The sequence below is a fragment of the Sminthopsis crassicaudata genome, chromosome 1, assembly GCF_048593235.1.
Source record: "Sminthopsis crassicaudata isolate SCR6 chromosome 1, ASM4859323v1, whole genome shotgun sequence".
NCBI classification, from domain to species: Eukaryota; Metazoa; Chordata; class Mammalia; order Dasyuromorphia; family Dasyuridae; genus Sminthopsis; species Sminthopsis crassicaudata.
The window spans coordinates 191,277,873-191,303,853 of record NC_133617.1 but is presented as its reverse complement, the minus strand read 5'-3'; the positions used below and the strand labels follow the sequence as shown (position 1 = coordinate 191,303,853).

The 25,981-nt window shown below is 32.6% G+C and overlaps 1 protein-coding gene across 3 annotated transcripts in view; it reads left to right on the top strand.

The window, feature by feature from the left end:
• The window catches only part of CTDP1 (CTD phosphatase subunit 1), a 141,253-nt gene extending 126,435 nt beyond the window's left edge, over positions 1-14,818 (top strand). For all 3 annotated transcript variants that reach the window (XM_074273432.1, XM_074273424.1, XM_074273448.1), the window contains exon 13: positions 13,752-14,818. In XM_074273432.1, coding sequence (XP_074129533.1) covers positions 13,752-13,893 — 142 coding nt within the window. In that variant the 3' untranslated portion in view covers positions 13,894-14,818. The remainder of the gene's footprint in view (positions 1-13,751) is intronic.
• Positions 14,819-25,981: the final 11,163 nt, after the last annotated feature.

Below are 25,981 nucleotides of genomic sequence, written 5' to 3'. Positions count from 1 at the left end.
TAAGAAATGCTATATATGTGTGTATATACAGATTTATCTATAAATACATATAAGTATGTACATACCTTTTCTTCAGCAGATTTTCTTTATTTAAATTATAGCTTTTTATTTTCAAAATGTATACATGGATAATTTTTTTAATTCTGATTTTTAAATTTTTTTATTATAGCTTTTCATTTACAAGATATATGCACGGGTAATTTTTCAGCATTGACAATTGCAAAACCTTTTGTTCCTATTTTTCCCCTCCTTCCCCCCCACCAGATGGCAGGTTGACCAATACATTGTTAAATATGTTAAAGTGTTAAATACAATATATGTATACATGTCCAAACTGTTATTTTGCCATACAAAAAGAATCAAGCTTTAAAATAGTGTATAATTAGTCTGTGAAGGAAATCCAAAATGCAGGCGGACAAAAATAAAAGGATTGGGAATTCTATGTAGTGGTTCATAGTCATCTCCCAGAGTTCTTTTGCTGGGTGTAGCTTGTTCAATTCATTACTGCTCTATTGGAGCTGATTTGGTTCATTTCATTGTTGAAGAGGGCCATATCCATCAGAGTTGATCATCATATAGTATTGTTGTTGAAGTATTTAATGATCTCCTGGTCCTGCTCATTTCACTCGGCATCTAGATGTTCATGTAAGTCTCTCGAGGCCTTTCTGAAATCATCCTGCTGGTCATTTCTTACAGAACAATAATATTCCATAATATTCATATATCACAATTTATTCACCCATTCTCCAATTGATGGGCATTCACTCAGTTTTACATGGAATTTTCAACCTTCATCCCTACAAAACTCTATGTTCTAATTTTTTTCCCTTCCTTCCTATCTCCCCCCAAGTTGGCAGGTGATCCAATATATATTAAATATGTGCATTTCCTCTGTACTATTTCTTCAAATATCATGCTTCACAAGAAAAATCAGATCAAAAAGAGAAAAAAAATGAGAGAACAAAATGCAAGGAAACAAAAACAGTGAAAATACTATGTTTTGGTCCACATTTAGTTCCTACTGTCCTCTCTCTGGGTGCAGATGACTCTCTTCATCACAAGGCCATTGGAACTGGCTTGAATTATCTTGTTGACGAGAGTCACGTCCATCAGAAATGATCATGGTTTAATTTTGCTGTTGCTGTATATGATGACTTGGTTTTGTTCATTTCACTTAGCATCAGTTCATATGGTCTCTCCAGGCCTCTCTGAAATCATCCTGCTGATTGTTTCTTACAGAAAAATAATATTCCATTACATTCATATACCACAACTTGTTGAGCCATTCTCTAATTGATGGGCATCCACTCAGTTTCCAGTTTCTTGCCACCATAAAAACGGCTGCCACAAACATTTTGCCCATGTGGGTGTGTAGTGTTCTGAATGTCTCTGTTTCAACAGAGTAATCACCACGAGAATAATCAGTTGTTAAAGTCCAAATTCTTTATTGTCTTCAAAGTCTTGTCTCCTTGCCTAGGGTTCAGCTAGCTTTCTTGAGGTTCTCCGGAATGTGTCTTGGTTTCTGTGGGAGAGGCAGGAGGACCACCATGACAATCTCTGATTTGAAATCTGTCTCAGTCTGAAAGCTTGTGTTCCAGCTTTGAGTCTCTGTCTTCCCCCAGTCTGTTCCAGTCCCCTTCTGAGTCTGTCTCTGAGCCCCTGCCTTCCCCAAAACTGACTCTGGCTGAGTTTGTGTCAGTTTATATGTAGTATACTGAGTATAAACCAATCATTATCACTAGGGAGCCATTATTTATTGTAAGAAGAAATCAGTCATACTGAACTAGAGAATTATTAATCACCATGCTAAACTAGATAGCCATTGTATTATCAATTCCACTGACTTAACACCTTATAAGAATTCTTGTTTCAAGTACAGAGTTCTGGCCCATAACATGGGCCCCTTTCCCTCCTTTATGATCTATCTAGGATACAAGCCCAGGAGAAAAAATTTTCAGCAGATTTTCTTTTCCAATTTTGCTTTGGGTAGATATCACAGAATTTTAAGAGATCATCTAAGCCAGTCCTCCCCATGTTATGGATGAAAAAACAGATCCACAGAGATTGTTTGTCAAAAGTTGTATAACTAATTAGGAGCAAAGCTGAGATTAGTCCAGGTAATATGAAGTAGAGAAAAACCTAGGTTCTAAACCCAGTCCTACCATGAACTCAGTAATTTTAGGATCTAATCATAGATCTCAAAATCTTATCTAATAGATTTCTAAACAAAGTTATTTCTAAAGCTTTCCATTTATTTTCTAGGGGTCTCTTTCAAAGAGAGGACCTTAAATAATAAAAGCACATTGATTCTGTCCTCCTTCTTGGGGAATTAGTTTGTTTTTGTTTTTGTTTTTTCCCACTTCATATAATTCTACTCAGTAGTATAGGGATCCCTGCCATGTAACACTGCTTATGACAACATTGACTCAGGATTTTTAAAATTATCATCTTCTGATCTATAGGTATTTTGTGAATGTAGTCATTAAAAATCTGAAAACACAAGCAAATGTTTTTCCCTTTCAATATTTGGGTGGGTTGTTAAAGGTGCTATAAATTAATTTCTTTCCATTACACTAATATTAAACACAAATGAAAGATATTTTATCTTGGCAGTGGAGAAATACACCTGTTGGCTTTTTGTTTAATTCTATTAAGTCAGATAACATAAAAAGACCTGCGTTTGGGCTGTTGTCTTTCTAGTTTTTAGCCAAACAATAATTGTTTACCTAATTAATGAGATTTTTCTTCCAAAAAGCTGACAGCTTTCTAACACATGACTTCATTGTTTTTCTTAGTATTTCTATAAAGTAAACAATGAATATTCCATTTTAAAACTTGAGACCCTGCAGCCTCCCAAAATAAATTTTTAAAAAAAGTATTGCTCAAGGTCATACAGTGACTAAAATAATAATGAATTTCATTTGTAATGAAACTCAAATCAAGTGGGTCTTTTTTTTTTTTCCCATATTAAATCAGCTAATCTCATACTTAGAATTGGGGCTACTGGGACTAGAGGAGATTTCAGAAAACCATCTAAACCAGTGATATCAAACTCAAATAGAAACGGAGGGCATTAAATTATATGTAAGGATCTCTTAATAACTTAGAACATAGATAATGTTAATATATGGTTTTCTAATACCAAAATGTTTCAGAGTAGCTCAACATCAGGGCAAATGCTCTCTTTTATGTCTGGCAGTACTGTTTGCATTTAACAGTTACAAGTTGTTACAATATTGCACAGTGGTAGGCATAGCAAGCACTTGGCGAATATTTAGGGATTCAAGAAAGGATTTTATAGAAAATGTCAACTTACAGAGAAATAGCAGCATTGAGTTGTCATTGACCTTGGGCTGGATGGATGACATAAGGGTGAATGGCTTGCAGCTTTTAAATCATAAGTAATGCATTCCAAAGACATGGCAAAGATCTCTAGAGACATTTAAATTATTCAGGTCAATATCAAGCAAGTGATAAAGACCTTAATCAGACTATTAATTTTCCAATGTGTTGAAATAAAGTGATTCCTATCATAGGTACTGTATGCTAGAAGGAGTTAATAATGAATCTGACCTTGAGCATACAATTCATTTAGACAAATATTTGAGTACCACATGCAGAATAATGTGCCAGATACCATGGCATCCCAAAGACCAATCCCTTCCCAAAGGGATATTACTAAGAGAAAAAGCAGGTACCCAAATTAAGTTATTAATTTGAAGATAACAACATACTCTCGTTTCCATAACATGAGAAGCAACTATCATTCTTGACTAAGTGAATGAGCAGAGTTAGACATAGATGTTAATGTGATATTGAAAAATATCTAATTGGGACTATTTTCTGCCAAATTACAAGGGGAGGGAGACACTGTTGTTGCATATGAAAGATTCTATAAACAACACAGGGGGACTGATCATTTCCAGAGCCAAAAGAATGTGATAGGGTAGGGCAATGCTTATGTGTCATGTGGGTGAGCGAAAGGCTTATTAATGATTTAATTTGGTTTGACCTATGGGGGGGGGAAGAATTTGGTTACATTTGGCCCCCCCAAAAAAAAATTGATCCTCAGAAGGTGTGTGAGCCATTAAATCCTTCAAGTGTGCTTGGCATCTATATGGATCACCACAAGATGACAGGTGAAGAATGTGCAAGAATAAGCTATCAAATTATAAAGATTTAAGTAAGATTGCGGATTACAGTGCAGTGTTTTTTGTATCTGTTCAGTATCAAAGATCTCTAGAGATGGGAATTTCATAATTCCCTTTAGATATTGTTTTATCATTTTTACACAAGATATTTTTTATTTCCTTCCCACTTTGGTTTAAACCTGTTTCTTCTTGGTCATTTATAGAGGAAGCAATTAATCAGTATCTCTGATTTTAATTAAATTTATATGATTTAAAGCACTATTGAGTTATCCCTTTCTTGTAAGGTAAATAACTCTAATCCCTTTATAAGTCCGCTCATAGAACTTATACTTTTTTTTTGCTGGTTTGTTCTTTTTTCCCTTACTCTCCTTCTGGTTCCCTCATAATCATCTTAAAAGTCATCAGCAGACCTGGATTAAGTGGTGTTATAGGATCTGACTAATTCAGGATGCATTCAAAGCCTACATATATACGTTTTTACTAAAGCGAGCTGATTTGTCATTTTGTAACTTTTTAAAATATTATTTCATTGATGATTCGTATCAGTTTTTGGTTAATAAAAACTATTGACCTTTTTGCTTTACTTTTATGTCTGTCTAATTCTTCTGTCTCCCATATGCTTGTACAGTTGAATTTTGATTCCTATAGTACTCGCTTATACTTGTCAGTATTGTATTTCATTGTTTTTGTAAATTACCTAATTTCTTAGGAAGACTGTGAATTTGATGTCTCTCTTTAGGAATATTAACAAATCTCCCAAATTCTCAATATCTAGGACATCAACATGAAGTTAAAAAGGATATACTTGAGAATTTATTGCTGTCCTTACCAATCCCCAGACTGACACTCATTCTGCCCTGCACACACCCCTTTGGGTTTGTCCTTAAAGGTAATTTCTCATATACCTTTGCTTGCCAAAAAGAATGCCTGGATGAATTGAATTAAAATCTTTTAGCAGATATTTAATAGCTATATCACCCTGGATAAGTCTGCCTGAGTTTCCTCATAATAGCACTTATTTACAGGGTTGTAGTGAGAATAAAACAAGGTAATATTGGTATAATACTCTACAAATCTTAAAAACATCTTTTTCACTGAAATAAGGAAAAAGCATTATTCTTGACCTTGATATCAAAATTATAATGAATACTTAATGTTGGTAAATCATTTTAAACAATATACTATTTTATTTATATTTATATTATTATAAACATTAGCTGTTAGGATGATGATGTAGAATGATAATTTAGTAAAACATACTTGGAATGCTCAATATTGAAATGTCATCATGAAAGCTGGCAAGCACTTTTTTTTTTTTAAAGTTTCTAAAGATATAATCAAAAAAGATCCTAGAAAATAAATATTTCACTAACACTATGAGGAGTATTAGCTGGAGTATTAAAAACCATTTTGTTATTCAAAATAATATAAATATAAATAAAATAGTATGTTGTTTAAAATGATTTACCAACATTAAGTATTCATTATAATTTTGATATCAAGGTCAAGAATAATGCTTTTTCCTTATTTCAGTGAAAAAGATAATTGGGAACATAATTTGACCAGTATTATGATACATTGATCCTATGACAGTGAATTCTATTATTAACATTTTACTATATAAAGTATAATTTCTTCTAAGACAATAAGTAGTAACAATAATTGTAAGTATATTTGTTTGGGGTTTTTAAGGGATTTGGGAGGGGTTGATGTATTGCAAGGCAATCAAAGTTAAGTGACTTGCCCAGGGTCATTCAACAAGTGAGTGTGAAAGATCTGAGGCCAAATTTGAACTCAGGTCTATTTGACAGGGTAGGTGCTTTATCCACTGTACTGCTGAAAAGTATATTAATTTTAAAAATAAAATTATAAATTCTACTGAATCATTTAAGAGAAAAACAGGCCTTTTATAGAATGTGTGAAAATAGAATTTAGTTTATTATTGTCATTTTCAAATAGCTCACACTTTTTTTTAAAAAAACTTACAATTTATCTAGTTCAACTTTTTTTTTTTTGTCAGATGAAAAAAGTCAGTAACTTGCCCAAGATCACATAAGTACTAAATCACAGCATTAGATTTCCATTCATTTATTTATTTATTTCTTCATTTTTAGGAGCATTTATTATCTTTCCTCAAAGAATAATTTTCAAATGAAAAACAAAATTTCATAACATATGGTTAACCCAGATGAACATTCTTATGTTAGCCATTTCTAAAAATATTTGTCTTACTGTGCATTTTAATTAAGTACATAATTTTTCTGTCAGGAAGTAGATATTGTGATTCATCATCAGACCTCTGGACTCATGGTTTACCATTTTAGTGATCAGAGATTTGAAGTTTGTAAAATTTGGTTTTCCTCTGTAATGTCATTACATAAATCTGTCCCCAAGTTCTGTTTGCCTTTATTATGTATGAGATCATAGAAGTCTTCCCAGTTTCCCTTGAAACTACCTATTTTCTCATTTCTTATAGTGATATCCCCTGAGGTTTATATACCATGTTATATTTAGCCATTTTTTTAATAGTAGGGTATCACTTTAGTTTCTAGATTTTAGCTATTTGTTTAACAAAAAGAAAGGTGCTATAAATATTTTGTACACATAGGTTCTTTTTCTCTTTTTGATCCCTTTAGAGTATGGGCCTTGTAATCAGTCAAAGGGTACTTGTGAGCCAGTGAAACCAGACCCCAGAATGTATGTATGCTAAAACTTAATTGACAGGGCCATGCCCCTGCCCCTCATGCTTGTTGGCTTTGGCACCATTACAGTTAAGTTTCTCCGGTCCTTGCCTCTCACTCCTTATTCAGCAATTCAAAGAACAATCTGATTTCACTGATCTAAGCTGGCTTTACTGCCTTTCTTCACAGGTGACAAGGCAGTGTTTTCAGAATAGCCATTTTTGTCTGCTCTAATTGAATCATTATTGACTTAGAAGTCTTGAATCAGAGTTCAGATCTAGCTGCATGTCCAAGCCACCAACCTGTTTGTGGAACTAGGAACAGTGAAGATTACATCGTTATGCTATTCCCCACTAGCATCTGTTCTCCTGCAAATGCCATTTCTGTGCAACAGTGTTGTTCTTTGAGAACAGTTCCTTCTCCTTTGGCTTGCTTATATATACTATTTGATAACTTTGAAGGCTTGCTTTCTAGAATGTCTAAACCAATTCATAGCATCCACAATCCCTCTAACATTTGTCATTTTCCTTTTTTGTCATCTTTGCCAGTCTGATAGGTATGATAGAACCTCAGAGTTGTTTTAACATACATTTCTATAATTATTAGCTATTGAAAGCATTTTTCTTATGTTTATATCTTGAATTTTTCCTTTGAAAATTGACTGCTCATATCCTTTGAATTAATGATTGAGGATAGCTCTTACTCTTGAGACCTTTATCAGAGAAACTTTCTATGAAAACTTCTCCCCTTTATAGCCTGTTTTCCTTTTAATTTTAACTGCATTCGACTTTTTTGTACAAAAACTTTTAAATTTCATATAATCAAAATTGTTCTGGTTTATCATCTGGGATCCTCTATTATTTGTTTAGTCATAAACTTTCATAAATTTGAACAGTAATTTCATCCTTTCTCCTCTAATTTGCTCATGTTGTCATCTTATTAGTCTTATGTTATGTATCCATTTTGGGTTTATTTTGGTATACATTGTGAATAGTTTGAAGTAATTTCTTTAAGTATTTATTCATTTGACTTCCTTACTGTCCATGGAACTTTCAAAAGTCTTTTCTAGTACAACAATTCAAAAGCATTGATTCTGCAGTTCTCAGCTTTCCTTATAGTGTTAAGTCTCACTGCTATATATTGCTTCTGGAAAAACTATTACTTTGACTATATGAACATTTATCAGCCAGGTGATGTCTCTGCTTTTTAGTATGCTATCCAGATTTATCATAGCTTTCCTTCCACGCAACAAACATATTTTAATTTCATGACTGCAGTTGGCATGAGCAGTGATCTTTAAACCCAGGAATAGAAAATCTGACACTGCTTCCATTTTTTTTCTCCCTCTGTTTGCCAAGAAATTATGGGACCAGTTGCCAGCATCTTAATTTTTTTGATGTTAAGTTTTAAGCTAGCTTTTATTCTCTCTTCTTTCATCAAGAAACTTCTTAATTCTTCTTCACTTTCTGCCATCATAGTGGTATCTGCCTATCTGAGATTGTTGATGTTTCTTTCAGCAATCTTAAAAGCTATCAGCTTTTGTTTTGCATTTCACATGATGTACTCTGCATATAAATGAAACAACAATATACATCACATCCTACTCCTTTCCAATCTTAAATCAGTCAATAGTTCCATGTTCAGATCTAAGTGTTGCTTCTTAGCTTGCATACAAGTTCCTCAGAAGACAAGATGATCTGGTATTCTTATCTCTTTGAAAACTTGCCATATTTTGTCATGATCCACACAGACAAAAAGCTTTCGTATAATCAATGAATCAAAAGTAGATACAGGAAGACTGATGCAGGCTATTCACTGAAGGTCAAATACTGAAGCTGAAATTTAAATACTTTGATCACATAGTGAGAAGGCAGGACTCTCTTTTCCAAAGACTAATGTTGGGAAAAGGAGACAAAGAGAAAGAGGCTAGAAGAGCCACAGAGAGTCAGACATGACTGAATATCTGCAACAATATACAATGTAAGATGTTGGTCTATGTTTTATTTCTGCCAAACTGTTCTCTAGCAGATGTGAATTTCAAGTGCAACTCTGGTGACTCTGGTAAACATGGTCTTCCTCACAAGATCAGAGGTGTTACAGATCATCTTATAACTTGGCTCTTTCATTTTATAGTGAAAAAGCTGAAATGAAATGTGTGGCGAAGTGGTTTACCCAAAGCAACATAGTACCTAGACATAAGGACATCAAAAAAACGGTATTCAAATTCAGTTATTCTGACTCTAAACCCAGTGTTCTTTACGCTATACCACATTGTCTTCCTAATCTACATACAAGAATATGTTTGTGAACAAGTGATTAGGAATAAAAACATTTTGTGAACAAGTGATTAGGAATAAAAACATTTAACCAGAATTGTTCTTCCTTATAGGGGGAAAAAAGTTTTAAATAGGAAATTGTTTTTTTATCATCATTATTATTCAGTACTGCCATTTTTAGAAATATTTGGTAGGAAAATGAATAATCTCATTTGTTCTAGTATTAATAACTTCTTTACCTTTTTTGTATCGTAGACCCTCTAGCAAACCTGGCAAAGCTCTTCTCACAGTAGCATTTTAAAATATATAAAATATGTAGAATTACAAAAGACACTAACAATATTGAAAAGTAGTTATCAAAATAGTTTAAGTAAGTTCACAGATCCTGTCCCTCTAGATCAAGTTTCTTGTTTTGCTCAAATGATATGTGTATATATAAAACTTGGTCACAAAATATTCTGGATTCTCTCTGTAATAAATTATGATATAATTGCCTTATCGGTGAACAAAAATCATTGCCAAAAGGTAAAAGCTTAGTAGGGGGCAGGGGAAGAGGAGGAGAGAGAAGGGAAGGAAAAGAAATGAAAAAACCTATGGTGGAAAATGGAACAACCTATTTTTAAACCCTATTTTGACCTATTTTTACTATAAAACAGAAAAATAGTAAAAACCATCACTTTTAAATGACCTTATTTTTAGACTAGAATTATTTCTCACATTTGTGGATAAACTGGTACTGAAAATGTTGTACTTTACTCTTATACATTAACTAATGTTATTCAGTTAGTTGACATATTGCTGAAGGAATTGAGCTATATCCATAGTGATATTCTCAATATAAACATAAACAGAATACATAAGAAGTAGTAGCTCAAATGGAAAAACAACTCACATGTGAATAAAAAATTTAGTGTTAAGCTTTGTGTCCAAAAACAACAGGAAATTTTATTTCATGGGATACCTGATTAACTTAACCTTCTATACTTTCACTGTTCATGTAAGCAATTGAGACTTGCTATTATCAAGATAATTAGAACTCAAACATCAACATTCTTTGCAACGAAGCTAAAGAAATCCTGGGGTGGGGGAGGGAGGGAGGAGGGAACCAAACAGTAAAATCATAGGGTCATAGATTTGGAACTGAACAGGCTCTCAGAAACCTATCTAGCCTCACCATTTTATAGATAAAGAAACTAAGGCCCAGGAAATTTCAATGACTTGCTCTCAAAGCAAGGTCCTGGAACAATGTGTAGAAATTCTTTCTTACCTTATGACTTTAATGCAAAAGTTTGCAAAGAGTAGCATAGTGAAAATCATGTTGGAAAATAAATAATAAAAAAAATCCAATGATCACTCACAAGCTGTATACTTGAATGTTATCTTATTCCCAAGAACAATTAACATGGAGATGATTTAGCACCATGCAAATCTCCAAAAACCAAAAATGGACAATTTCTTGACTAACAAGTAAACGAGTGTCTTTGTATATATCTGTGTAAAATGTTCATTTCAAAAGAAACTATGAGCATTCCAATTATAGCTGGTTAGAACAAGTCAAGGTAAATGCCAGATTTGAAAAAATTCAAAAAATGAGAGTGCATCATATACTGTTTCAGCAGCTCTAATCCAGACTCAACATTAAAAGATACAAAAAGAGGTGGACTAACCTACTGATTAAATTCAGGTTCCATCAAAGCAATTATTCTTCTATCCCAGCTAATAATCACATCAATCATATACATGTCCAGGATCAAATATAAAATCCTGTTTCACTTTTAAAACTCTTGCCACCTGATCCCTTTCTACCTTTCCAATCTACTAGGTAATAGGGATACAAAAATCAAAATTCCTGCCTTTTTGGAGTTAGCATTCTACTAGAATGAAACCATATGCTCATTTGATAAGTCAGTACAAAATATTGCCAAGTCAATACAGAGAAATTTCATATATATATACTTAAATAGTTTTTATTTACCCGATATATACATGGGTAATTTTACAACATTGACAATTGCCAAACCTTTTGATCTAATTTTTCCTCTCCTTTCCCTCCCCCCAGATGGCAGGTTGACTAATACATGTTAAATATGTTAGAGTACAAATTAAATACAATATATGTATACATGTCCAAACAGTTGTTTTGCTGTACAAAAAGAATCTGACTTTGAAATAGTGTACAATTAGCCTGTGAAGGAAATCCAAAATGCAGGCGGATAAAAATAGAGGGATTGGGAATTCTATGTAGTGATTCATAATCATTTCCTAGAGTTCTTTTTCTGGGTGTAGCTGGTTCAGTTCATTACTGCTCTATTGGAACTGATTTGGTTCATCTCATTGTTGAAAATGGCTACATCCATCAGAATTGATCATCATATAGTATTATTGTTGAAGTATACAACGATCTCCTGGTCCTGCTCATTTCACTCAGCATCAGTTCATGTAAGTCTCTCCAGGCCTTTCTGAAATCATCCTGTGGGTCATTTCTTACAGAACAATAATATTCCATAATATTCATATACCACAATTTATTCAGCCAATCTCCAATTGATGGGCATCCACTCAGTTTCCAGTTTCTGGCCACTACAAAGAAGGCTGCCACAAACATTCTTGCACATACAGATCCCTTTCCCTCCTTAAAGATCTCTTTGGGATACAAACACAGTTGCAACAATGCTGGGTCAAAGAATATGCACAGTTTGATAACTTTTTGAGCATAGTTCCAAATTGCTCTCCAGAATGGCTGGATGTGTTCACAATTCTACCAACAATGCAATATAGAGAACTTTCAAGAGAGAGCACATTATCACAAGCAAGTAGGTGTGTGCAGGTTAAGGGAAAGAATCAGATAAGACATTGTATAGAAGGTGGCCCCTTAAGCTGTGCTTGGAGGAAGCTTGAAATGCTATCTGTCAGAGATGAGGAGAGTATGTTTTGTGGGCATATCAGTTCCTTGGCCAAGCACAAGAGATAGGAAATAATGTTAAGTATAGTTAATAGGCACTGGGTCTGTTTGACTCCCCCCCCCCAAAAAAAAAAAAAAAGGTCTTTGAAGGGGGTTTTTGGTTACTTTTTGAAAATTTTAATAGATTTTTGTTAACTTTGTTTTTTTTTATATTGCTTGTATTTCTCCTTGAATTTTCCTCCTCTACCTTTCAGAGAACCAACCCTTTGTAACAATTTTTTTCTAGAAATGGAGTTGAAGAAAAAGCTCAGCAAAACCAATCAGAACTATAAAAATATATTTCCAAATGTATATACTAATAGGTAGAGTATTCTATACCAGTGGGTCCCCCACCTCTATAAAGGAGAAAGAAAGAAGATGCTTTCTCATATCCCTGTTTAGAACCAAGCTTGTTCTTTGTAATGTTGAAATATTCCATTTTTATTGTTTGGGGGTTGTTTTAGTCAAACATTTGTAGCTGTTTTAGTATTATTTTCTTAAGTCTAAATTCATTTTGCATCATATAATTGGAATTCAGAGACATGCCCATCATTTGGGGAATAGCTAAATAAGCTGTAGTATGTGGTTGTAATGGAATATTATTGTGCTATAAAAAATGACAAGCAAGATGATTTCAAAAAAACCTGGAAAGACTTACAAGAACTGATGCTGAATGAAGTGAACAGAAACAAGAGAATATTGTATATAGTAACCATATTATTTTTCAATAAAGAAATTACAATAAAGAACTTTGAATGACAGCTATTCTCAGTAATTTATTCTCTCTATATATACATAATATATATACATATAAAATGTTTATTTTCATATATAAGTATGTGTGTATAATATATATATATTTTTTATTCAAGTCTTCCTGTACAAAATGACTAATATAGAAATTTTTTACATAATTGCACATGTATAACTTATATCTGATTGCTTATTCTCTCAGAGAGAGTGGGGAAGAAGGAATGATAGCATTTGGAACACAAAACTTTAAATTAAAATATTTTTTAAATTGGAAGAGAAAAAAAAGAAACAAAAAAGGAAAGAAAGCTTTATCCCTAAGTTGCCTGAAGAATGACAAGGCTGCATTTTTTATTTCCTTCACAGGCTAATTGTATACTATTTAAAAGCCGATTCTTTTTGTACAGCAAAATAACTGGACATGTATACATATATTGTATTTAATTTATTTTAACATATGTAACATGTATTGGTCAACCTGCCATCTGGGGGAGAGAGTAGAGAGAAGGAAGGGAAAAATTGGAACAAAAGGCTTGGCAATTGTCAATGCTGTAAAATTACCCATGCATATATCTTGTAAATAAAAAGTCATAATAAAAATAAATAAATAGATATATATATATATATATATATATATATATATAAATAAATAAACAAACAAACAAACAATAGTTATGTTAAAAAAATGACAAGGCTTTCAAGCACAGAAATTCTTCAGGAAAGATCATCTGCTAGATGGTTTGTGATCAGCAAAGAGGAAGGAAAATATTTCACTGTTTAAAAATCACAGATTTTGGAGTATTATTAGGACTAGTACAATATTTTTCCTTCTTGATTCACAGATTTTTTTTTTTTTTTTTTTTAGTAATTTTACATTTAAAAGTACAGGTTTTGTGATGCAATACTAGTGCACACCTGTAGTCTCACTTATCCTTCTTAAATGTATTTACAGAGGCCACAAGCGGAAGCTGAATGAGGATGATGCTGCCAGTGAATCTAGTAAAGAGTCCAGTAATGAAGATGAGGAGGGAAGCAGCTCAGAGGCAGATGAAATGGCAGCTGCACTTGAAGCCGAGTTGAATGACTTCATGTGACGTCTGGAAGGGAGGAGGATTTGTAATTATGTTTTATTTCTTATAACAGATCACAGACTTCAAATGAGCCCCATATGATAGCACTCGGTTTTTGTTTTTTGTTTTTTTTTTTCCCTTCCCTCAAAGCCAGTATGTATATTTTGTAAATCAACACAAAAAGGCGACACATTATTTTACACAATCAGAAATAGGTGTTTTTAAGGCGTTTTACTACAGTCAAAGTATACTTTTTTAAATAGCAAAAGTGTTAAAAGGGGAAAAGGGGAATTAGTGTGCAATGCCAAAGAAGTGTTGAATTTTACAGAATATATAGTAGTAGGAGGGTTTGTGATTTATTGATACATTGCAGGATTATTATTTTTTTTCTTCAAATACCACAGCACATGATTTGGGGTAAAGAATTTCAGGGGAACAGACAAGAAAAGAGGAATGATGTAGTTAGAATCTGATGACCTAGTCATGCTTTTTCACAGCTAAAGCTATCAAAAATATAAAAGAGATTTTAAAATGCAAAACAATTTATATTTGTATAGAAACTGAAAATGTGACATGCAGGCTTCATGAACTCTGCACTTGACATCCATGTCACTTGCTTCTGAAAGAATACATAATGATCAAATTTCCTATTTTTAAGTTACTTTCTGAAATATTTGGGCTCTTTAGAAGACTATTGTTTAGATTTTAAACTTTGCTTCTGTGTAACCTGGAATTTTAGCACAGTGTATGTGCTCTGCCATCCTGTACTGCCATAAGGAACTTATTCACGCATTTGTTTTCTTCATAAAAGGAATGAGTGCTAGTTTATCTTAGATAGGATTTTATTTCTTTGGCTGAGAGATCTGATGTAAAGTTTTTGTATATTCTATTTCATATTTGACCCACCAAACAGATTTTTCTTTCATTTAATAAAGATTCATTTTGTAAATTTCCTTCTCTTTTGTGAATTGAAGTAAATAGTGTGTGCATTTTATAAAGTTTCTTTGATTAGATGCAATTCATCTATCTATTACTTCAGAACTAACTTTATTTAGAATGGTCTGCTTTTCTGCAGAGTAGCAAATCATTCTTGCTAAAAACTTGTCTTACTCTGTGTAGATGTTTTATTTTGGTCACAAAGCCTAATATAAACAATTAATGATTCATTGGGGAAAAAAAAGGTTTTTAAGTTATCAAAAATTATTTTTTAAAGATTTCAGTCTTTCCACTTACTTTTTAATGGGACAGCTTACTTCAAGATACCAAAAAATTTCAGAGAGTGATAGTTGGATTTCTGACAATATCTAAAGATGTCAGCAGCAGAACAAAATTCATCAACTTTAAAGAGTTTAATAGGTCTTCTGAACTTTAGAGAGAAAAGTATGCTACAAGTATTGCCTGAATTACAAGACACCTTTTTTTTTTCCAGTCTAAAAAAACAGTCTTGCACATATTACATTTTTATTACTAGTTTTAGCCAAAAAAAAAAAAAAAAAAAAAAAAACTTCAAATTTGTTTGTTGTTTATTCCATATAGTTTTCTTGATGGTCACTATTATCCTTATCTAGCATGAGACAAAATTTGCTAATAAGTTCCAAATGAGACTAAAAATCCTACTACACAGCTTTTCAAGCCTGTGACACATTTCTTAACCTATTGAGTGACCCTGAATTGTTAAGGAAGTCTTGAATATCTTTTCCAATTTTTTAGATCCATTACAAATTTTCAAAGACTTGAATTACTAAGAGTCATTTTTGAGTAGTACTTTCCTCAAATTTGAAGCAGTGTTACATTTCATATTTACTCAAAAATGTATAAGAGTATTTTACCTGTTGTTGTCAGTCTAAATTTTCAGTAAGCTTGCATGAGAGAAGATTTGGTGAGAGCTGGTAAGGGGCCAGAGTTTGAACAGGTGCTCTGACTCCAGATCTAGACTGCTCCTCACTAATATAGGAGTATCCATCTGTATGATAAGGTCAAAAACCCATTAAAGTCTAAAGTGAGTTGTTTTTGGAGAGGTTCCCCCCAATTTATTTAATGGAACTTTTGTTTAGATTGTTTATACAATCAATGGACGTAATTGAATGATGAACAACTCTAGTACTTGTTGCTTTTATTTGCCTAAGAACATCAATGTTAATGTCTCTTTTCCAACTATATTTGAAGCATGGAAGACCAACTTAGTAAATTAGCCTTGAAATAGTATTTTGAATTGGAGGTGATAAGAGTTTTTAAAATGTTTTGAAAATATAGCAGTTCAATTTCATAGAGATTTCTCTATGACTGTTCTGTCCACCATGTCACAGAAAGCATTGATTCAGCATCACTTTCAAAACGGATTTCTTTTCTGTTTTTCCAGGTAATTGTCTTCTTCAGGATAGGAGAGATATTTAGAATAAAATGAAAGGCTTCTTTAAGATAACTTTAAAAAACAAAACACAAGATCATCAAAAGACAATCACAGATAGACTTTCATACTTTTCATTAAACAGTGATTAAGACTCTCTCAGTGATACCAAAACATTTATAGTGAAAGTTTTAATTTCTTCATTAAATGCATTTTTCCTTTTCTTGTATGTACTTTTTACTACAGCAGCAATGGAATCTACATCTGGTTTTCAAAACACATTAAAGATTTTCCATTCAAATAAGTAGGAACAAAGGGAAAAGAAAATCACTTAAGCTTAAATGACTCTGTGATCAAAGCAAGAGAAATGTTCTCTGGTATTAGTGGGGAAATAGCCAAGTCTGGATTTGCAGTCAGAAAACCAGGGTTCAAATGCTGGGCTGACAATTCAATCTCTTTGTGGTCTCAGTCAGATACTTATTTCTAGGCCAGAATTTCCTTACCTGTAAAGTGAGATCAGATCTCTAAAGAAAAGAGTTTGTTACAGTAGAAAATGTCACCTTCTGACTTGAAAGGTGATGGACTTAGGAGAGAGACAGATAAAGTCAGAGAGAGAGGTGGGGGAGAAGAAGGAAGGAAAAGGGAAGGACAGGAGAAAGAGGAGAGAGGTTTGGAAATATCCACACAGGAATTTGTTTTGCTTGGCTATGCATGTTTGTTACAAAAGTTTCAATGAGGGAGGAAGGGTTTTTAATTAAGTGAGAGGAGATGGGGAGGGATTAAGTTTGAAAAATGCTGGGAGTCATAGAACCTGAGGTGGTGGTCCGCCATGAGGTGAGCCACCACCGGTCCCAGCCCCACATTGGGCGCCAAATTCTAGAACTCTGTCTTCCCAGAAATCAGCCGGAGTCAGGATAATCAAAAGTCTTTATTCTTGGTCTTTTGAGGTCTTGGTCAGGGGATTAGATCTAGCAATCTCCACACCTCCTCCCTCTCTCTCCACTGCCAGGAGAATGCCTCAATTTCCTCCTACTACTCCCCCCACTCATGCTACTTCCCCTCCTTTGTCCGCACCCAACGATCCAGCCAGCACGGAATAGTTGGGAAGGGTCATCCTTCAAACATGTTAATAGAGACTTGTCCAATTGGCAATTAGTCTCACGTGCTCCATTATCCAAGTGCATTTGCTCAGTTTTAGCCATTTACACTGAGGTCAAGGTCCAGCTCTGCCATTCCACTACTTGTATGACCATGGATTAAATTCCCTAACCTTTAATTTTCTTGTTTGAAAATAAGAAGATAGATCTAACTCTAAATCTTTGATTCCATTACAAGTCCCTTATTGTTCTATATGTGTGGTCTGTAAATTCCAGTGTACTATCATCCCGAGCCTTTAAGTCTTCTTCAGAAAATCCACATTGCATACTGGAAGTATTCTGTTGTTTTTTTAAACATTTTATGGATATTGCAGTATAACCTATCTTTTTCTAACTTGTTACATAATATACTCATCTTCTTTTCCAGTCATACATGTTTTAAGGAGTTCTTATGGTAATTTTCAACCATGAATCGTCATTGGTAATATGTCATAGTCTACTTCTGCCCTTTGAATCACCTGCAATTATGACTCTACTGAGATTGTGATATTTCATAATTCACAAATACATGACGACAACAACAAGAATAACATTGCTGCAAAATAGCCATCTTTTCAACAAAGAGAATTTAAGGTCATCTGACAGTGGAACATCCCCCAGTAGAATGCAGCCAAATTCCATCTGTTCAATTTTGGGTCTGGCCTCTCTATCTACATAGAACCTAGGACAGGGAACGAGTACCAGTAAATAAGCCGGGGCAATATGTGTTTTTAGTCTATTATTTGGACATGAATGGTTAGATCAGTCTCTTGAATGATTGCATTTCAATGAGAAATCCCTGTAATGTTTCAGAGTTTGATGCAATCAGAGTAATGGTATCAACAGACAATCCTGAATAAGATGAAAAAGACAAGACAAAAATAGAATCTTTCACAGAACAGGAGCTCTTAACCAGTGGTTTGTGAATAGATTTCAGGAAATTTATGAAGTTAGATGGAGAAAAAAGTCTTCATTTTCATTAACTTCTACATCAAATTTAGCATTTTCTTTACTTGTTTATAGGGAGGAAACATTCTACGGGCTCAGAGGTATCACCATATTGACAATCAGGGGTATGTGTGTCTTTGAGACACACACATACACACATCTTCTGACATAGAGGAAGTATTCTTAAACTAACGAGATGAGCTGTTAACCCTAACTTTGGTTGCCAATTCATTCATGACAGTTGATTTTTAAATGCATATAAATGATAAAAAATTAACTTTGCATACATTACAATAATTATAAAACAATATTGGAATGCCACAAGAAATTGCTGATAATTCAGATCTTGAGTTGTAGTTTGCTGTCATTAAGTATATTGAAGACATTTAGCCTTGACACAAGAACACATTTAAATTTTAAGTAGGCATTCTGAATTTCATTTGAACATATGCAATTTCAATTTCCTATAATAAATTAACTATCATAAGTTTGTTTCATACTTGTAGATAATTTATTTTCATGTTGGCTTAATTCTGTACAGAATAATTTCTGTACAGAAAAAGCTAATAGAAAAAAATTTTAAAACCAGAAACATTTTTAGGAAAAATAAAGAGCAGAATGGTGGCCAAAATAAAATTTAAAATGTAGGCAAAACAAAATTTGGCAGAATCCAAGCCTTTTTTCTGAAAAGATCATTTCTAGAAGTTCTGTTCTAACTTTGATTATTACCTTTAATCCATTTCCCCATGATCTTACTTTTTTTTTTTTTTTTTTTTTTTTTCTTGGTTTCTACATATATTCCTAAAGGGAAAAGCCCAGAAAGGACTTTAGGCTGAAAAAATATTTATTTCTTAATATTTTCAATTTAATTAGACAATTTTTAATGTTTCCACACCCATTTCAAGGTAAGGGTTTTTTTTTTTTTTTAATATCAAGTATCTCATTTATTAAAAATGAATAAAGGTAAATATTTGGGAAATATTAAGGATGTGGGTGAATTTAATAAATTTACCAGGCTAATGTCAGTGCTGATATAGGTAAATGCAAGGAATCCATACATGAATAAGGTCTCAGACTCATTGTTCTTTCATGTGATGAATCTAAGGCTGTTTCCTAATTTAAAACGACAGGGATTTTTTTTAACCACTAGAGGGCATTAGTTAATATTCACTGTGATCTAAGAGGAATCTGATGAAAATACATTTTCAAAGATTCAATCTCTCATTTATTTTTAGGAGTCTTAAAAAATATCTTTCCTTCCCACTCCCTTCTCTACCTGAGAAACCAAGTAATATATCAGTTATACACGGAAAATATTTCCCTACTAGCCATATTGTAAAAAATAATAATATAAAGTGAGAAAATTATACTTCAATTCACACTCAGATCTGAATCAGGTCTCTGGAGATAGATAGCATTTTGATTATGAATCCTTTGGAATTGGCTTGGATCAGAGTAGCCACATCTTTCACAGTTTATTAGAATATCGTTTTATTTGCATAACAATCTGGTAGTTTTTACTAGCTTCCTTTGTATTAATTCATATAGGTCTTGCCATCATGTTCTTCTGAAACACTCCATTTATCATTTCTTATGGCACAATAGTATTCCACTGTTACATTCATATACCACAATTTGTTCAGCCATTCTCAAATTGATGAGCACCTTCTTAATTTCCAATTCTTTGCCACCACAAAAAGAGCTATTATAATTACATTTGCACATTTACATAATAAATCCTTTTACTTTTTCTTTGAACAAAGAATTATCCCCCCCAAAAAAGGTATTTGGTTTTTTTTGTTTTTGTTTTTGTTTTTTTGTTTTACTGTTTATGAAAGTTGAGTTGCATTGATGCTCCATGATTTAAGAATATATGTCTGGGAAATGAGATTTTAATTTATTTAAAAATTATCAAAAAGGACTATTAAAGTATACTTTAGATTTGTTTTTTTGTTGTTTTTTTTTCATTCTGTTTCTGAAATAAGTTTATCCTTTAAGAAAAATTTGCCTTTGTTTCCCCTACTCCTGGGAATATTAGTTGCTCCTTAGTCAGCTGGATCTTTTCTGTCTATCATAGATAGATATCATTACCAATTTTTTTCTCAGTGAAAAGAGAAATTCAAATTTATCCTAGAAGCTTTGATGTGGTTACTAAACTCAGAATTCCCCTCTCACTTTGTGGAGTGGTTAAATTATTATTCTATACCTTTGCCCAAAATAGAGTTTAAATACAAATGTGGGAGTGTTTCTTTAATGGAGCAGGAGAAAGCAAGGAGTCCAGCATATTGTGTTCTCTTGCCAGCTCTGCTGCATAGTTTAGGCCTCTATCAGCTTTATTTTTTATTTGGAGAAATAAAATACCCATGTCATCAGGTGAAATGGCAGACCATGAAAGAAAGTAATAAATTGTTTTGATGAGTAGCCAAAAACAAAATTTTAAAAAAATTAAATGAGAAGGATAACCTTAGAAACTTGTCTTTAAAAATTATTTGGACAAGGGGCAGCTAGGTGGTGCAGTGGATGGAGCACCAGCCCTGAAGTCAGGAGGACCCGAGTTCAAATGTGGCCTCAGACACTTAACAGTTCCTAACTGTGTAACCTTGGGCAAGTCACTTAACCCCAATTGCCTCAGCAAAAAAAAAAAAAAAAAAAAAATGGACAAGTGACTGATACCTTGGTTCAATTTTTCATTCTTTATTGTACTGATTTATCTCAAGTAAAATTACAGAAGCATGTTTGTCTATTCTCAATTATCTGTAGTAAAATGTATATATCATAATCATTATTATCATTGTATTTTCAGCCTAGTTTATACATCATCTGTTTACTTAGGTACTGTGTTGATGTCATTTTGTTTACACTTAATTCTATACAGGCTATGGCACAGAAAAAGCTAATAGAAAAAATTTTTTAAAACCAGAAATTCTTAACTTTTTTTTGTGTCATGGGTCCTATGACAACTTGGCGAGGGTTACGAACTCCTCCTTTGACTACTCTTTTTAAATGAATAAAATTTATAGGGTCACAGAAGAAACTAATTATTTTGAAATTTAATTGTCCCAAATCTTGTCTCATCTTGAGGAAATCTGTTTCAAATAAAACTAATCACTGAGGAAGATGTGATCCAGAAAGATAACTTTAGGAAAAGAAAAGTTCTACTTAACACAATTCACAATATGGTGTGTAGAAGAAGAGAGTATATATACAGTAACCACACTGGCTACTTTTCTTCCTAAGACAGGTCTTTGTAAAAATTGTAGATGACATTTGTAAATGATAAGATATAGGGAGGCCATTTTTCCACATCATTTTAGGAAACTGAAATCCGTATTTAAATGATTGTTAAAATTACAGATTTGAATCTAATTATTCTAATTATAAATCCAATGTTATCTCTACTATACCATTCTGTATTCTTACATCATTTCTTTTCTACAAGAAGATAACAGGTCAGTTGTGTACAAGAGTTGTTTTTTTCTTGAAGATGAAAGGGGATGTATGTTATACATATGTATATACATATGCATATGTTATACATATACATACCTATTAATTTCCCAAATCTGTTAAGTCATGATTAAGAATTCTGCTATTAACTTTTGGTTAGGTTTTTTTTCCCCCCTTTATAAAACTAAAACAGGAATTCATAACCTTTTTTGTGTATTTTTAATCCCTTTGATCTGGTGAAGCCTATAGATCCTTTATCTGAATAATATTTTTAAATGCATAAAATATGTGTAATTACAAAGGAAAGCAATTATATTAAAATACAATTATCTAACTTTTGAAACTAGTTCACCAACCTCAAGTTAAGAATCCCTGAATTAGTTTTCTAATTCAAACTAATCTCTGAGGTCCATTCCAGCACATTTTCTACAATTCTTTTTGTGCAAGTTAATATTAATTGTCCTCAAAAAGGAGTGAATTCATATTTTTGTTTTATAAAGTTCTGTGCTGCATGAATGTGCTATCCCCCTTTCTTTCGTATTCTAATATGGCTCATTGATTTGGAAGCAGCTTCCAATGATGGAAATTACAACCCATCCATGTCTGTCCTGTAAAAATTTTATTACTACACGAGATCATCTCTACAAGGGATCCACTAATATGCTGGATGCCTTTCTTGCTTTTTCCCAATGTTTCGAGGACTCCACTGGAGCACTCCCAAGTGCATATCTATCATCCTTCACTCTTGTCACAAGACCAGTCCATCTTCCTATTATACCTTTATTTTGTTATACCATTTAGCCCTGTTTATACTACCAGTAGTTACTTTAAATGAAATTTCTCTTTGTAACTCTAACTGTTGGATTTTGTTAGTGACATATAAGAATGATGATGATTTATGGGGGTTTATTTTATATCCTGCAACTTTGCTAAAGGTGTGGATTACTTCTAATAGCTTTTTAGTAGAATCTCTGGGGTTCTCCAAGTATACCATCATATCATCTGCAAAGAGTGATAATTTGGTTTCCTCATTACCTGGTTTAAAGAGGAAGTGTGTGTGTGTGTGTGTGTGTGTGTGTGTGTGTGTGTGTGTGTGTGTGTGTGTGTGTGTTGGTAATAGAAATCTATCTGACCCAAAAGGGAAGGGGACTAGGTAAAAGAGAAGAATAAATAACAAAATGGAGGGAAATAAATAAACAATTGATGATAACTGAATGTGAATGGGATAAATTCTCCCCCCAAAAAACAGAACTGGATAGTAAAATAGATTAGAAACTAGAATCCAACAATTTGTTATTTAAGAAATACACTATGCACAGAGAATTAAACAAAGAGGCTGGAGAAGAATCTAATATACTTCAGCTGAGCTTTTAAAAAGGCAGGGTTAGCAATCGGACAAAGCAATAAACCTAATTAAAAATGATTAAGCAAGAAAATTATATCTTGCTAAAAAGCATTATAAATAGTGAACTAATATCAAAACCATACATATATGTGTCAAATGGCAGAGCATGTGAATTCTTAAAAGAAAGTTTATAGGGGCAGCTAGGTGGTGCAAGAGCACCACCAGCCCTAAAGTCAGAACGACTTGAGTTCAAATTTGGCCCCAGATAGCTGTATGACCCAGGGCAAGTTACTTAACCCCAATTGCCTCAGGGGGAAAAAAAGTTAATTATAAGAGAAAACAGATAGTAAAACTATACTAATTGAGAGCCTCAATTTTCCCCTTTCAAAGCTAGAAAAGCTTAATCATGAGATAAATAAGAAAGAAATTAGATTAATAGAATCTTAGAAAAGATATGATAGACCTCTGGAGAAAACTGAATGGGAACAAAAAGGAACATCCCTTTTTCTCTGCTGTATATGGTACCCTTTTCCTCCACTCTATATGGAATCTCTGTGTGTGAGAGTGTCACTTTACAGAAATCAATCATGTTTTAGGGCATTAAAATGCAGAAATAAATGCATCTCTTTTCAGACCATAATACAATGCAAATTACATTCAGTAAAGGGCCATAGCAGCATAGATTTATAATTGGAAACTAATTAACTAGGTGATACAGTGGATAGAATGCCAGGCTTAGTGTTAGAAAGATTCATTTCCTGAGTTCAAATCTGGCCTCAGATACTTACCAGCTGTGTGAACTTGGACAAGACACTTAACACTGTTTGCCTCATTTCCTCATCTGTAAAATTAAGGAAAGGGCAAAACATTCTAGTATTTTTACTAAGAAAACCCCAAATGAGGTCACAAAGAGTAGGACACAACTGAAAAATGACTAAACATAATCCTTACAAATGAGGTTAAAGAACAAATCATAAAAGAAACTAACAAGACAGTATTCCAAAATTTGTGGGATACATGTACAGCATCACGTAGGAGAAAATGTATATCTTTCTAAATACATACAGAGAGCAAAACAAAAATAGAAAAAACAAATTTAAAATCAATTAAACATCAAAGTGAAAATCTTGAAAATAAAATGAAATAATAAAAACTAAGAGATAAAAATAATAATAAATTAGGAACTGATTTTATAAAAACAATAAATCAGATAAACCACTAATTTGATTTAAAAATCAAAGTATTAATATCACATGAAAAGGATAAATGTTTTGCAAATAAAGATGAAATTAATTTGAAAACTGATTTTGCCAAAGTATATCCAGTAAAAATAATAAAAATAATAATAACAATAAAGTGAAAGGGCTGAATATTTATAAAAAATGTAAACTACCCAGATTAACTGAAATAGAATATTTAAATAGTCTTCTTATTTTTTTCTTAATGAATATTCATACAAAAAATTTAAATAATACTAGTAACGAGATTACAGATATATATCATGAAAATCATACACTGTTATCAGGTGAGATTTATACCAGGAATGCAAAGCTGGTTCATTGTTAGAAAAATGATCAGCACAATTAACAAAGCAACAAAAATTATACGATTATCTCAATAGATGCTGAAAAAGCTTTTGACATAATACAGCAACATTCCTGTTAATACTAGAAAGTATAGGAATAAAGGGAACATTTTTTAACATGATGAGCAGTATCTATCTAAAACCATCAGCAAGCATTATTTATAGAGAAGATAAGCTAGAAGACTTCCCAAAAGGATCAGAGGTGAAGCAAGGATGTCCATTATCATCACTATTATTCAATATAGTACTAAACAAATAGTAATAAAAGAAAACAAAGAAATTGAAGGAATTAGAATAGGTAATAAGGAAACAAACTATCACTCTTTGTAAATGATATGATGGTATATTTAAAGAACCTTAGACAATCCACTAAAAATGTATTTTATTTCAAATTAACAACTTCAGTAAAGTTTCAGAACATAGAGAATAAACCCACATAAATCATGAGTATTTCTATATGATAGCAACAAAACCCAGCTGGAAGAGATAAAAAGAAAATTTACATTTAAAATAATTGCAGACAATATAAAATATTTGAAAGTATCAGCCAAAACAAACCCAGGGATTCTATAAACATAATTACAAAGCACTTTTCACACACACACACACACACACACACACACACACACACACACACACACACACACATACACACAAATCTAAACAACTAGAGGAGAAAACTATGAAGGCTGAATGTGAATCAGTATAGTATTTTCACCACCTTTGTTGCTGTTTGCTTGTTGGGGTTTTTTCCTTATTTTTTCCCTTTTGTTCTGACAGAATGATAAATCTGGAAGTATATTTAGAAGAATTGCAAATGTTTAACGTATATTGGATTACTTGCTATTTAGGGGAGGGAGGCAGAAAAATTTGGAACACAGGGTTTTTGCAAGGGTGAATGCTGAAAATTATTTTTGCATATATTTTGAAAAATAAAAAAGCTGTTATAAAAACAATTTGAGAAATATTAATTTCTCATAGGTAAGCTGAACAAATATGATAAAAATAATTCTAAGTAAATTTATTCAATCAAATTGATTAACCATATAAATAACCAATCAAATTACCAAATCATTTTATAAAGCTGGAAAAAAAAATAACAAAATTCATCCAGAAGAACAAAAAATCAAGAATATTAAGGGAATATATATTTTTTTTAATGTTGTGGGAGGCAGCCTAATAGTTCCACATTTAAAACTATATTATAAATTGGTTGTCATTGAAACAGTCTAATATTAGCTAAGAAATAGAATGGTGAATCAGTAGAATAAGCTAGACACAGGAAAACACTGTAGCAAATGACC